This window comes from Siphateles boraxobius, unplaced genomic scaffold (genome assembly GCF_051911475.1).
Source record: "Siphateles boraxobius isolate OS27281-9 unplaced genomic scaffold, OSU_SipBor_1 86, whole genome shotgun sequence".
Classification (NCBI taxonomy): Eukaryota; Metazoa; Chordata; class Actinopteri; order Cypriniformes; family Leuciscidae; genus Siphateles; species Siphateles boraxobius.
In genome coordinates, this window is record NW_027509215.1 from 4,058,092 (window position 1) to 4,074,079 (window position 15,988).

A 15,988-nucleotide genomic window follows, 5' to 3' on the forward strand; every position below is an offset into this window, starting at 1 on the left:
AAAATATTCTGGGGGGCATGGAAGTTTTGTGAAAATAATTACAAATATTTCTGACTGGCAACTTATAAATATGCTGGCTGGTTAATCTTAATATTTAATTGTTTGATTACTTGTTTTTTTCAAAATGGCTTATTGTGTTTAATAATAATGCACATTTAATGTTACATTCTTGTAGCAGAGTTTTGAAGGTCCTCAACTGACCCAACAATAACTTCTAGGAATGAAATCATGAGAATTTGCTTAAACCTCAATGACCCAAAAATAGAAAAAAATTTGAATTTTTTTTCACCATTTACATGTTGTTGTAGGAGGCCTTTAATACATTTAAGGCTTTCTTAAATTAAAGTGAAACAGAAAAAAAGTTATAGAAGTTTGAGTTTATGAAAATGTACAATGCAAACAAATAATTATTCATATTTTATATAAAATATATACTTTCAAAACATGTTGAACTCTAAAACAGTAAGAAAAAAAAGCCAAAAACCTGAACAAGTTGTGTTTCAAATTTTTGGTTGATATCTCAAAAAATGAGCTTTCAGTAAGATTTTGTTTGGGCTCAGTACCAACAACCAGACTCCATTATTGCCCATATGAGGGCGCCTCCATTTGTGGTTTGAGTGATCTGAACCATTATTTCCACAATTGAATACAATTTATGAAGTAGACATCCTATTCAGAAGTAGTATTGGAATTCAAACTCTAATAAACATAAACAGAACACGTATGTGCGTTATAGTTCGCTGCCACATCACAGATGGTGAATCTATTATTTTTTGCTTTATATTTAAAACATTTTCAGACCTTTTTTCCACAAAAAAAAAAAATGGATGTTATCTTTTGAATTCTTGGCACGAAAACAAACTTAGGTTTCTACCATTCTTTCATGATTTTTCATGTTCATCGCTATTTCAAAATAAAGGTCTGAACACGCCTTAGGAGTATGGAAATATTCTTGTTGCAAATTGATAAATTCCGGCTCCTCTGTAATTTATTTTGAAAAATAGTAGACTAGATACTACATATTGTAAGCTTTCAAATTATATATAGTTTGTCAAGATTAGTTTAGGTTTAGTATAGGATATTACTGTTTTAAATATGTAATGGCTATGGGCCAAGTGGGCCAGTGACACTTAAGGGGTAAAAAAAACAAAAAACAAAGAAGAAGAATATCAGTTAAAGGGTTAGATCACCCGCTTTAATTTTTTTTTTTTTTGTGCACAAAAAGTATTCTCGTCGCTTGATAAACCTAAGGTTGAGCCACTGTAGTTACTTGGACTATTTAACGTTATATGCTTTTTTGTGGTTGATGCAAGTCTTGTGTAGTACAGTATGTGTTGCAGTTAGTCTCAATCTGAGCCCAGATGAGCTTTTATTTCAGACCTTTTTTTCCCTTTCTTTATTCTTGCTCTGATAAGTATTATCTTTACAGACCAAGTTATTTGAACTGTTCTTAATATTTGACCTAACCGACTATTTCTACACAAAACAAACATTGATTGCCTCTAATCAGCATAGAGGGTCTCATTCTGTTGGAGTTGAGTTTTCAGAAAATATTTGTATGTTAAACTTCATACCAATAAGTCAGGTTTCATTTGTGGTGGACCCTGTTCAGCAGATTTATTTGCAGAATTTATAACAGACAATATTGAAACCCCCCCCCCAAAATGTGGCACACAAAACATAATATGCGTATGTAATAATATACATGATGCGTTTAGTTACCTCTTTCAGTCAATCAATGACACATTTTCTTATTTTATTTTTATTTGCATCTAGGCTGTGAAGAACTTCTGCTATTATTGTATCTCATAGTACAGAGGACCTTGACTTGGTGGCTTACTGTACGAGGCTGTTTTGCAGTTTCGCTTCTCGTACAGAACGTTTGGTTGCTCTAATAGAGGTGAACAGCTTTGGATTTCCTCAAAAGCATTCAGGGTCTCTGTAACTGTGACTACTGCCTTATTGAGCTTCAGAGGTTGTGGCTGATGACCATCTGGATGAGAGCTTTTTGTTTTTGTCCTCTTTAGAAGTGTGTGTTAGGGATCCAAGTGAAAAGCATTAAGTACAAGTATTTTAATCTTTTCCAAGCTTATATCAAAGCAGGCATCCCCTGTTGGTTTTATTTTCCCCTGTTGGTTTTAGTCATGTCTCTTTCTCTCTCAGTTGGAGGCCAATATGATGAATGGTTGTTTATGAGTTCTGTCATGTTCTAACAGCAGTAGGCACTGGGTTGTTGGGCAAAACTCTCTCTCTGTAACTCATGGTCATTAACACAACACATTAAACACTAAACCACCCCCTGTCTCAATATTTTAAGCCACTATAACATGACAAACCAAATATGACACATTTCTCCAGTGTTTCTAGAGCTCATGATGGGGGGCTTCCAGACAAGTCAGCCAGCAAATGTTCAAGAATATAGGAGGTCTGTCATCAAATATTTACTTCACGTGATATACAGTATTTGGCCTGGTAAATCCATGTATTTGTAGATAGAAAAATAAAGTCAGAATTTCATTGGTTCAAAATGCTGTAAGGGGGCGGCGCCATCCTACATCAAGAGCACCTCTATCGCTCATTAAGTTGGGCTGCTTGATTCCGAAATCTTTGGAATTGGCAAAGATTACAGGTTCAATTGACTCTGGAAATGAATTCATCAACGTGTTTTTATTTTTTATTTTTGTTTTTTTAAAGATTGAAGGAACAATTTAACCTAATTTTGCTGTGACTAGATGATATGCTTAACTCCTTTTAAACTTCCTTGGTATTCATTGATTATTATCAGCATTAATTATATTATCTATTATATCTTCACGTCGTCCGATCCAGCACTCAAAACGTTTTATTAGGGCTGTGTAATTCGTCGTAATTAATTAGCGATTTCGGCTTCCAACGATTATGAAAACAAGATAATCGAGGTAAAACGATTATTATGCCGCTGCCACATTTCATCCAGCGCACCTTTCTTTTCTTCACAGCGGTGCACTTTCGTTCCTCCATAAAAGCCCAAACGTAACATCTAAATCAGCCAACAAGTGAGTGTTGTAAAATGCAGTCTACTGTTGTTAAAATGCGGGATGTGTTTGATATTAAATAGTGTTATCACATTAAATCGAAATGTAAGTTTTAGTATGAATATGTTAGTGTGCTCAAAAACAATGACACAATTCGCATTTAGAAGATCTAAGCGTTCAAAACTTAGTCTCTCACTTCCACTAATAAGTATCAACGATTTTGATGACATCACTGCACTTTAACTTCTCATTCGATTTCTGTCCAATCATGCTTTCTAGAATTTGCAGTGTCCCGCCCCCTATGCTATAAATAGACGCTGCGGCTGAAATTGGTCACTTGTTCTCATCATTACTATTTTCTATATGGTGAATGATACAGTGCACTATATAGGGGATAGGGAACGATTCAGACAGTGTAAATATGCTTTCCATTTGGGTGAATGATGTGCCACGCGAACCGCTGCCGCCCGCACACAGCCTGCTCCGGTCCAGAGACATGATAGCACACAGCGGATCACATGCGCGAGTCTGCGCAGACCACAAAACGTATCAGACCCATTGGAATTCTACACAGAATGCCATATTTTAAAGCAATATGGAGGAGAAACTGTTAGACAGAATCAGCATTAGAAACTGCACTGACGAGTAGAAGAGATAACACCGGTGCAAAGCACCGACATAAATTACTCACTATTTAAACTACACATCCTCAGCATGATTATGTTGACTGTTTTGCTTTAGTAACTTAAGTTAATGAAAGGTAGCAGCAATATGCATTCACACATACAGTATGGGTTTATTTGAATGTGTGACTTGATGACACTTTGACAGAATGGCTGCTTGTTTTTTTAAATTTTTTATACAGATTCATTGAAACAAACTGGTCGAACGAACCCGTTTGTGGAAATGAATCAAAATTCCCATATTACCAAGCAATGACTCACTATATTGAACTGAATAGGGCTAATATAGAGGAGTCTATTCCCTTTGAAAGAATCAATTCCATCCTTTGAAACTTATTCTCGATTCCCAATGCTCTGTCTTTTAAGAGCAAGAAATCTTATTCGGACTAAATTTCTAGGCCATAAACCGTTAGAACAACCATACAACTATATTAGAGAGAGGTTAAGAGCCAGAGGTCAGTGTTTATGGTGAACTTCAGTTGATGGGTAATTATTTTCCTCTGGGCAGATAGGTTAGGTCTCTCCACCTCTCTTGCTAACCCTGTTTACTCTCATCTCACGACTGAATTATTCAGCTTAAGAACACTCTTAACCCACACACACATGCGCTGTGGAACCGAAATATATCCTGCCCCACGTACAGGGCTATTTAAAGCCTTGTCATAGATGGGAAATGGATGTTGGGGTCCTGGAGAGTTCCATTATTGCTACCGTGACGGATGATGGAATACCTATGTTTTGCTGCTGCTTTTTCTTTTCCTCTTTTTTGTTTTAAACCTCGTGTGCCTTTCTGAAAGTGACAAGGTTGGGGCCCTAGCTCTTAGTGCCTGTGCTTTGACATATCGAGTCGTGACGCTCAAGTGGGAAATGGGAGTTCAAGACTTGGTTGCATAATTTCCCGATCCCATTTTCTTCTCATCATTGCCCTACAGAGTCAATATAAAAAAACTGGCAAAAATATCAGGGGAAAAAAGTGACTGTTACTAAGAGGATTTTTGTATGTCCTTTTTATCCAACACCCTCTCCTAGAAAGTGTATTTCTCTTCTGTAATTGATTTGTAGACTAATTAGTGTTCACAGGAGTCCATCTGCAACATGTTGTCTTTTTTAATTAAATAAATATTTTAAAATATGAATGTTAATTAAATTTTTAGTTTTATTATATATATAAACAAACATATATGAAACATATAATATAAAAAAATCTACTCAATGTGATGTATTATTTTAATATTGATAAATATTTGTATGTATAATTACAATACATTTTTTACAATACAATTACATTTTCGTTGTTTCTTAATTTAAATGTGTTTTATATATGTTTATATATATATATATATATATATATATATATATATATATATATATATATATACTAACTAATAATTGTATTAAATATTTTAATATTAATCTTTTTTTAAATGATTATTGCTGTTTTTTATTATATTGACTTGTGGTGTATTGTGTTAATATTGCAAAATATGTGTATATATAATTACAGATATTGTAGTTTTTGTAACTTTTTTTCAGGTTTGATGCTGCTACCATATTTCTATCCTAATTTGATGCCAGAGAAATAATGTTCCAGTGTTCATGGAAAAATTAGTTCAAAGTTTTCATACATTGCAAAGTGGTACAGAGAAAACAAAAGTGTTCAAACAGAGGAACGAAACAACAAAAAAGTGAGTTGCTCCTTGAGAGTATCTTGTAGTGTATGGATCTAATTTCTCAAACAGGATCTTGACTGGAATTCTGAGTAGCCTAGATCAGCTTTAAAATACCTTTCTAAACTCCATAAATAATCCATATTGTATACATTTGTTGGCCTTCCATCTTTCATAGTTTTTAACTATGCATTCAAATCGAAGTGCACGGCTAACTCAATCCATGTGCTTAATGTTCTGTCCTCTCTGACTGTGTCTGGAGATTAATGTGTTGGTTTGACAACAGGTCCAGTTCTCACCCATAACAGTTACATATACTTTATAGATCCCTGAGGGGAAATTTACTCAGTGGTGTAGCATGAACTACACAGTATAATGAAGGTCCCCAAATTAAATCTGTTAAAGTGGAGAATGTATTTCCACATCTTTCTCTCTGATATATTTGTGACCCCTCCAGGGTCTGAGCATGCAGACCTGTAAATCCCAGGCAGAGAAACGGTCGGCTCTAGTTGAGATCCGTGCTGATGAAAGCGTGCAGTCCGGGAGTTTATGAGCATGATCATTATGGTCCAAGCCAGAGGGCTTCAAAACAATTTTACTTTTGTCCTGCACACTGGACAGTTTTAATGACTTCATCACCATTTTATAGACAGTCTGAGATTGTGAATCCTCAAATTGCCATTTCTGTCGACCTCTTTCTCGCTGTTTATTTGTGTGCCCTCCACAGCCTTGTGGAGGGAAGTTGTTGTTGTGTGTGTGTTCTGTGAATGTGTGTATGTTGGAAATGTTGGAAATCTGTTAAACTGTGTTAAAAGTAATGAATTATGATACATCATTATCAGCTGAGTCTCTTTCTCTCTCTTCCGGTGATCTTGATTTGTTGTATTTCATCATTTTAGTGACCTGCAATGTCACTGACACTGGCTGTGTCCAAAATCGCATACTCTCTTGAGTAGGTACTTATTTTGTATTCTGGATGTCCTACATTCGCCATGTTGTCACTATCATGTTACCCTACCAGCATTAGTTGCGTTGCTTCAATGCTATTCACAAATCCTCTCCCGTGTCCTTATGGGATAGTAAAGTGTCAATCATATGCACACTTCAGAATCTGTCTGGAAGTAGTAGGTCGTCCGGGTACTTTTTGCCTACTCTTTTATGAGTACTGTGAATTCTGAATTTTTTTGTCATATACTGTTTTCGTCTACTACTGTATATAGCAGAATGAGAACTTGAGGGAATTGTGGATCTAAATTTTCTGCGGTTATTGCTTTTTTTTCTCATTTACCCACTCGAAAGTCATTAAGTCACTCAAAGAGATTGTATTGTTTTGACTTTATCTTATTATCTGCAGTTTGACTTTAAATTATCTTTAAAGATAAAGACTTTTGACTTTTGAAACTGTGATACATTTTTCCCCCTAAGATTTATTGATGAATAGAAAGTAAAAAAAACAAACAAAAAACACACATTTATATGAATTAGAAATCTTTTAACATAATAATTGTCTTTTCATTCGTATCATTACAAAACATCATAGTAACCCCAAACGGGAATGGTTGCACGGGGATTGTTGCGCGCAAGTGTGTGTGCGTGCGTGTATGTGTGTGTGTGTGTATAATTCTAAAGATAACTTTACATTAAGTTTAATGTCCATATCAATTATGACACCGTGTTAGTGTTAGTGTTAATGTGAGAGTGCATATTAATGCATGCATGCTCATGATATTATGTGCAAATCTCTGATGGTATAACACAGTTCGTAATGTGATATATGAGCTGGTACTCGGCTCTGTCTGCCGTAGCCTGTGGCGTGAGTCGGGTTGAGTGATTGTGGTCATTTCGGCAGACAGAGAGACAAGCGTCCCTAGACCAGGCTGGGGAGGGACGGGCCCAGCGCCCTGCTGTATTAATGGCAGTGCCGTGCCAGATTGGACGGGTCCATCTAATACAGATAAATCATCATTACAGGGGTGTGGGGGTGGAGGGGTGGGGAGTTGCTTTGGCAGTCAGAAGAAAAAAAGGGGCTTTCATTTGTGCCCAGGATCTCTGTAAACTCATTCATCATGCCAGCTATGTTACACTCCCACCCCTCCACACCAGTCCCAACTCTCTCTTTTCGCTCTCATCCCTCCTTCTCCTCCAGAACAATGCCTTCCAGCTCTGCCAGCTCTTAGGAGGTGATGATACACTCCCTCTTCTACTGTGTTTAAAGACAACGTGGAATTTGCACGGCAGTTATGTGACTGTAAGGACTTGTGACTTGCTTGACTAAATGAAGAAAATGATATGAATTTGATTAAAATTTGACTGAAATTTATTGTATTCATAAAAGGAGATTTGGTGTTGCACAATTGACAAAGCCAGGATATCGGACACGGCCATTACAAACTTAAACTTCATTCTCCACAAAATCAAAGGTATAAGCCAGTCTTTCCAATATAAGTAATTTGACTAATATCTAGAGAGAATACTGTGCAAAACAGCATGCTCCTTTATACAAAATTGTCTTTCAAATGCTTAAGGCTTTTGTTGCCTTACAGCTGGGGAATTATATATATATATATATATATATATATATATATATATATATATATATATATATATATATATATATATAAAAAAAAAATATATATATAACGCACATTATTTTCTTGATTATGCAATATTATGAAAACATTATGAATCTATTCAAATAACTGATACATTGTGCACAATAAGACTAAAGGCAGTTATTAAGGAAGCAGAAGGGGTCCATTTTTATTTCATGTTGTCTTTTAAAGATGGAAAGCATAAACGGGAGGGCGGAGTTTTTGTCTGACAGTCACGTCTCTTTAAATTACCAGAAAGAACAGTTCAACCTGATGCAATCAAAAGAGGTAAAATAACAGAATGTATAATTAAACATGGAGATATGAAATTGCTGTGAAAAAAATCGTGACAGATTTGTCATGAAATGGAAACTGCACTGTTCCGGAGGACTGTATTTTGAGAAACTGTGTTTTTGCTTTTTATCTTGTTTCCTCAAAATTAGTTATCGAACCGTAGTGTTGTGTAGGAAGTTACATTTATCCCGTGGGTGCCTGCTCACATTAATCTTACATTTAACAAATATGAATCATGCAAGAGGCATTACAAGAAGAATGGAATTAATTCTAGTGAAGTGGGATTGCTTGAATGAACGAGTCAGCTACAGATGGCTTTTTATGATTGCTTTTTTTATTATTTGTTCTTTTCCTGCTTTATTAAATTAAACTTAAGTCTACTTAATATTATTTTAACATTAAAAGGGATTTTTCACCCCAAAATGAAATGTCTGACATCATTTACTCCCTCTCATGTCATTTCAAACCTTCATGACTGACTTTCTTTCTCCCAAAAGAAGTTTTGAACGATGTAACTGGTGGCTCTTTTCCATGCAATTTAAGTGAACGTGGACCGGAGCATTTTCAAGTTTCAAAAACGATGAAAGAGCATCAAGTATGACTCATATACTATTCCAAGTCTTTGTGAGAAGAATAGACTGAAATTTAAGCTCTCTTAGCTCCCTGTGCCCATTTCATGAGAGAAGGATCAATGTCCAGTTTGTGAACAAATCATTCTTTTGAACCAGATCTTTTCAATGAATGATTTGTTGATGAATTGGACTGAAATGTTTCTCAACTCGCTGACCGTCTGCAGTGATTAACAGCTTGCTGGAAACTAACATTTTGGTCACAAAATACTCTCAAAAATCTATCATATGATTTCAGAAGACTTGTATATAATGTCAAATGGGACACTTTTATGATGCTTTTATGGCATTCCAGTCCATATTCATTGTAATTGCATAGAAATGAGTCAACTTTTTTTTTGCTTTTTTTGCTTGTTTGTGTTTCTCGGAAGAAAGAAAGCCAGGTTTGGAATGACGTCAGTAAATAATGAAAAGAGACAAAGTTTCATTTTCAGGTGAACATTATATTTTAGATTTTTTTCAGCTGTGTTTAACTTTGCGTCACATACTGGAGAGATTATACTGTTTTGCCAACACTTCACGCATTGATTTTTCCTCCTGGGTTTCAAACTGCCACACAGACGCTGATCCATCACTGTTCAGATTAGATTTTCTCGAATTCTCCTTTTCTCTGTTTCTGCTTTCATAAAGCACACAAACATGCAGCAAAGGTGTACACGCATGCTGATAGCCCATTGGATCAGAATTTTATCCGGTGAGGGTCCACGAGTGAGCAACCCTCCAGAAGCCACGCACACTTAGTCAAAACAAACAGTGCCCACACAGGTACACACACACTTCCCGTACCGATACCATAAGTTTACAGCCCTCAAGAGTCCACTTACAAACCTTGTATTTGTTTCCCTCTCCCACGGCTGCGCCAACTCAACGGAATTCTGGGATAGTGTAGGATGGTTCAATCGGTCAACCTGCTCTGTTAAAAGTTAGAGATTACCCACAGGGCCGTGCAGTGGTATGCCTGTTATCCAGCTTTAGCGGTGAACTGAATGGTTCAAGCACTAAGCAATCGCGTATGGGCAACATGACCCTACTTTTACCTCACAGCTGTCCACCGCTGGGACCGAGGGATTGGATCAGTATTAAAGAATCAGGCTTTTAACCGCATGGATCGTATGTTTGGACAGCTATGGTTAAAATGAACATTTTAAAATGATTTACTCATCCTAGTTTCAGTCCTGTGTGACTCTTTTTCGTATAGAACCCAAAAGGACATGTTAGGTTGGTAGGTTGAATGTTGATGCTGCTTTTTTTCCATACAGTGGCCCCCAATCTCCAAAAAGGACCTAAAAATTATCATGAAAGTCTTCTAAGGCCATACAATGACCAAAAAGTTGACTATTAATAATTTGAAAGTCTTGCCCTCAGCTACAGATGTCTAATCTCATTCACGTTTTCTATTCACATAATCTATGTGAAGATGAAGGAATGAGATGAGGCTGAGTAAATGATGACAGATTTTTCATTTTGGGGAGAATGAACATTTTATCTATTCTCTTATTGCAGTAGTTTTCAAAATATTGCAAAACTTTAAAAAACAACAAAATTTTGTTCATGTTAGTTCTCAGTGCAGTAACAAATGTTAACAAATACAACATTTGATTTAAATAATGTAATTGTAAATGTTGAAATGAATTATGATTAATACATGGTGTAGAGGTAATGTTAATTCTTAGTCCATATTAACTTAATTAATGAACTATTGTTAACTAAAACCTAAAGTGTAACCCATACATACAGCCATTATTGACAAAATAGCTGGCAACAAAAGTGAATGATGTCAAAGTGAACATGTCAAAACTGTGTCCTAAGTGTCAATATTTTGTGTGAGCACCATTGCCATCTAGCATTGCCTTAATCCTCCTAGGCATGGAGTTCTCCAGAGCTGCACAGGTTGTTGCTGGGATCCTCTTCCACTCCTCCATAATGACATCACGGAGCTGCTAGATGTTAGACACATGACCACCTTCCACTTGAGGATGCCCCACAGGTGCTCAATAGGGTTCAGGTCTGGAGACATACTTGGCCACTCCATCACCTTCACCTTCAGGTTCCTCAGCAAGGCAGTTGTCATCTTGGCGGTGTGTTTTTTGGGTTGTTATCATGCCGTTCGGCCCAGTTTCTTTAGACTATAATATCCACAACTATCAGCAGAACTGGCTGCAACAGCAGTCTAAAGTCAATGGCTGCACTTTATCTCTCTCTTTTTTTCTGTCTGTGCCATGTTTCACTATCAGCCAATGCTTTTTTTTTATCAGGGTTGCAGGAGGGCAGCCATATACTGCTCCACTTACTTCTAATTGTAATTCGATAGCACATAATCTCAAATTTGTTACGCATCACATTTTATAATATGGTAATATTGTAATGGTAAGTGGCTGGCCGCACTTGGCCTGGACCGAAGCAGATGGCAGCGGCTTCCTCCTTCCTCAGGTGATTAGGGAGACAGGTTTTGTGATCTGAAACTCGGAAATAGAGGCCATAAAGGGTTCATCATTTCAGAGAGGGAAAAAAAAAAAGTTTCAAATTGATGTAGTGTTTAAAAGCTTTTAGATGGTTTTTTGGGTGCGGAATATAGTGTTAGAGAGGTTTCTGGGAACTCAATTTGTATCAATATTTTATGAAAGGCAGAAACCTGTCGGAGTTCAGGCCACGGTTCCACATCAATAGCATCAAATGGACCAGCTGTGATATTTCATCTTAAAATTGCAAGAGGTGCCTGTTGAAGTGGAATAAAGATGAGAAATAAGGTTCTTTTTCACACCATTGACCTGAAAATGGAAAGTTATCTGGGTGCTAAAATGCACATTACTGTGTATAATGTATTTACCAAGTGACTAGAATTATTTGAATCAGTTCATTCAGATTTGTTCACTGATTTGTTCGTTACGTCATTAGATCAGTAAGTGAAGACAATTTGTTTTTGTATGTTATGAATAAGTTCTTATTAAATAAGTAAATAAGTCACACTTCCCAAACATTTCCCAAAAATGAATTTTCCATTTTGTCAATCGTTGGGCTTGACTTTTATCAAACTGCCAAAAAGGCATAGTGATAGCCTGAATAAAGAACCATGAGTTTCAGTTATGTACGGTCATCTGCCATTTTTCTTTCTGTTGTGCTTAACCTTCTATTGTTTTTCTTTTCCAGTGGGAGGAAGTAAGCGGCTACGACGAAAACCTCAACACCATCCGAACGTACCAGGTGTGCAACGTCTTCGAGTCCAACCAGAACAACTGGCTGCTCACCACCTTCATCGCTCGGCGCGGTGCTCAGCGCATTTACGTGGAGATGCGTTTCACCGTCCGAGACTGCAGCAGCATCCCACGAGTGCCCGGGTCCTGTAAGGAGACCTTTAACCTGTACTACTACGAGACGGACTCCGTCATCGCCACCAAAGGTGGGGCGTTCTGGATGGAGGCTCCGTATTTGAAGGTGGACACCATTGCGGCGGACGAGAGCTTCTCACAGGTGGATTTTGGTGGTAGGTTGATGAAAGTGAACACGGAGGTGCGGAGCTTCGGTCCACTCTCGAAAAATGGCTTTTATCTGGCGTTCCAGGACTATGGTGCGTGCATGTCCCTGCTGTCCGTGCGTGTGTTTTTTAAGAAATGCCCCAGCGTGGTGCAGAACTTTGCAATCTTTCCAGAGACCCTGACCGGGGCAGAGAGCACCTCGCTGGTGATCGCTCGCGGAATGTGCATCCCGAACTCTGAGGAAGTAGACGTACCCATTAAGTTGTACTGTAATGGCGATGGGGACTGGATGGTTCCGATTGGGAGCTGCACCTGCAAGGCGGGATTTGAGCCGGATAACGGGAACGTCTGTCGAGGTAAGAGTTTGGGTTCCAGTAGTGTTCATCTTTGGTTCATATAAGTATGTTTATTGATTTATTTAGAAGTGTTTTTAATGGATCTTTTTCAGTTGGTGGAAAGCAAAGGATAGTCTTTGGTATCTTTATTAGCTTTTGTAACTGACAAGATTTATCTTTGTTCAAAAGACTTTAAACTTTATGAATTTCCATTTTATCCTAGGTTTATGTTGGTTTAGAGCTGTACAAGTACAGTATAGCCATGATATTTACCAACAATACATTTTATTAGTGAGCAGGCTGACTAAAGACAACTTGCTGGTTAAGCTAGTTGATAAGTGGGGACAACCAAAACCCAACATTTGCTGGTAACTCAGTGACTAAGCTGGTCTTTTTTCATGAGCTTTAGCTCTAGAAAGTTCTTCAGTAGCTTTGACTAATGAACTTCCTCTAGATTGAGTTGAGAGATATGTGCAGATTTGTGAATATTTGAGAAGATTTCTGAGCAACAGGTTATGAGTTTGAGCAGATTTATTCTGGATTTATATGGCGATGTGCACGTGTGTTTGAGAGTTTGAAAGAGAGCAGAATGTCGTGTTGATGTTGGGTTGAATGATGCACACGTTTTTCATTCTTGTCTATATTTAGCCCCTCTCTTTTCATGTGGACACTGACACACAGAAACACACTCACACACATAATCATATTGTTCTCTCAAGGTCTGCAATTGACCGATTTGGCCTTCACTCAAGGCCAGTTCCATATTGACTCCCTCAGGACCAAACGTGTAGAGAGACGATAAGATTGATTGACAGCTATCTGTCTTGATCAATAAACAGATATGCCACTTAGTGTGGTATGGCCAACTTTGAGGACCACAGGTGCCTCTACACATAAAAACACACATGCACAGGTGCCAGCTTTGTTGAGTTTGTTGACATCCTCAGGCAAGGTCTTCTTATCATGGTCATGATGTCCATATAGACCCTGTTTAAGACCTGTTTCAGACTGCAGACTCCTCAACTATAGGCTCTCTTATCCTATCTTTTATATACACAGTATATATATATATATATATATATATATATATATATAAATTAAAAATAATATAGGTGTACCAACTATTGCTGAAAGTGACGGAAAAATGATAAAGTCGATGCTGGAAATGTGTCATGGTTGTGCCTGGTTAGGATACGGTGTCGGATGTCTTATGGAATGCTTGGTGATCTAGAAGGAGTGATAAAGTTGTCATAAACTTAGATTTAAAGTTTAAAGATTAAAGATGGTTGAGGTTTTGCAAGGTGTTGGTGTCTGGTGTAAAGTCTGTCATCTAGATGTGGCCGCGGTTTTTAAAAGCCAGTCTGTTAGCGGATTAACGATTTCGCACACAGCAAGTCACCACTAATTACTGCCGCTTTGATCTGTGAGTTCCCATAAAGGCTTTTGATGGGGTAATATATTGCAGTCTGAACATGCACATACGCATTACATTCTTATAAAGTTTCCATAAATTCCCCAGGGTTGATTTTACCAGCACAGGCAACCTGGGGTAATAAGTATTCCTTTAATGTTCATTAGTCTGTTTTTGTTGATGGCCGTCTGGTTCCAAAGCTTCCCACCCTGCTTTCATTGGTCGATGTGGACCTGGAGAGGGTGATTAGAGGTTGATTAGAGTAATTGGTCTTTTGGGTTAATGAAGGTATCTGAGCTATTATAAATGTGTCTCAAAGGAAGTCTGAGCAGCTTTGTGTCTTGGAAGGGATTACAGCATACTACTGACTACATAGTCACATTACACACTTTGTGCTGCCTACTGTTTTTTTGTTGTAAAACTAGTTTGTAAAACTGAACAATAGTATGCCACATTGTCACATGACCTCATTATGCTTGTCAGATGACCTCATTAGGATCATATTTAATTTTTGATCATTAGAAATAAATATGAATTGATTGCTTTTCAATTCAAAATTGTGTGCACATTTGTTCAATTTTGGCACTTTGATTAAATAGTAGGCCTAAGTCAAGAAATATGTTAAAAACCACCATTGCTATTACTTATGGGGCATTTGGTGTACTGCAAAGTAATTGTATTACTTTTTGTCTTATTTTCTAGTATGAAAATGACGATATTAAGTTTGTTTTCTGAAAAATGTATCAAAATTATGTGGTTTATGCTTAAAACAAGAAAAATAAATGGCCTATGAGGTACGAACAAAACAACAAACAAAAAAAAAACCCCGCAAAAGCAGGTTTATTTTAAGCCCACTGGTAGATTTTCTTTCCATAAACATAAAACTGACTTAATTTATCAAGAAACGACACATATGTTCTTTTGGAACAAAACTAAATGCATCATGATTTAAGAATGTTTAGATATTTTTAATGGAAAACAGGACCAAAAAATTACTAAGAAAGTGACTTGTGGCAGTGAAATTGAGACATTCTGAGATATCCAGTGTGCCGTTTATACTGTGCTTTTTAGTAAAAAGAAAGTGGGTCATCCAGGTTTCCCATGCATATAAAACATTTGATACTTTGCACAAAGTTACTGCAAAAATAGTATGAGTAGTATGTTTAGAACACAGCCAAGGTGTCTCCAGGAAGGTTTATCTATTTTTCTCTCATTTCCCTTGTTCACTCTATCTATCTAAATGCACAGCATGGGTTTGTTATTTTGACCCTGCTCGGAGGGAGTCATGAATAATCACTGTGTATATGTCCACATATCTGTGTGAGAGTCGGATTAGATCTCACCCCGAGGGTGAGAAATGATGGCTGTCACCCGGAGTAAAATCAGCATATTAATAAAATAACCTCCCCCATTAACCACAGCACTCAGCACAGAGAGGCCGTGTTGTGTTGGCTCGGCTCAGTTTTGGTTCTGCAGTGAAAGTGATTGGGTGCAGATCTGGCTCTATATTCTGCCGATGTGTCTCCAGCGCTCTGACAGAGGGGTGAGAGGCCGGACGACCCCTCACAAGCTGCGGAATTGAACAGAGATACACTCACCGCAAGAGCTGTCTGACCTGACACACACCTGGAGAGAGCAGACAGCTCTATACAAACACACACACTCACGTATAGCTTTAAATGCACATGCAAAACACTTTCCTCTGTGAAAGTATTTTGTATGTGTATATAAATACACATGCAATTTGTTTATGTAAATACACATAAATACTATACAAACACTCGCACTGTAAACACAAACATACGGTACACAAATGCACACAGTTATAGGCTTATAAAAACCCATACAGCTATATGCACACTCGTAGGCAAATATGAAAACATACATATAC

The 15,988-nt window shown here is 37.3% G+C and overlaps 1 protein-coding gene across 3 annotated transcripts in view; it reads left to right on the forward strand.

The window, feature by feature from the left end:
• ephb1 (EPH receptor B1) overlaps positions 1-15,988 on the forward strand; it is a 267,402-nt gene that overhangs the window by 95,675 nt on the left and 155,739 nt on the right. For 2 of the 3 annotated variants that reach the window (XM_077221927.1, XM_077221929.1), the window contains exon 3: positions 12,026-12,707. In XM_077221927.1, coding sequence (XP_077078042.1) covers positions 12,026-12,707 — 682 coding nt within the window. The remainder of the gene's footprint in view (positions 1-12,025; positions 12,708-15,988) is intronic. The other variant, XM_077221928.1, reaches the window with a different exon arrangement.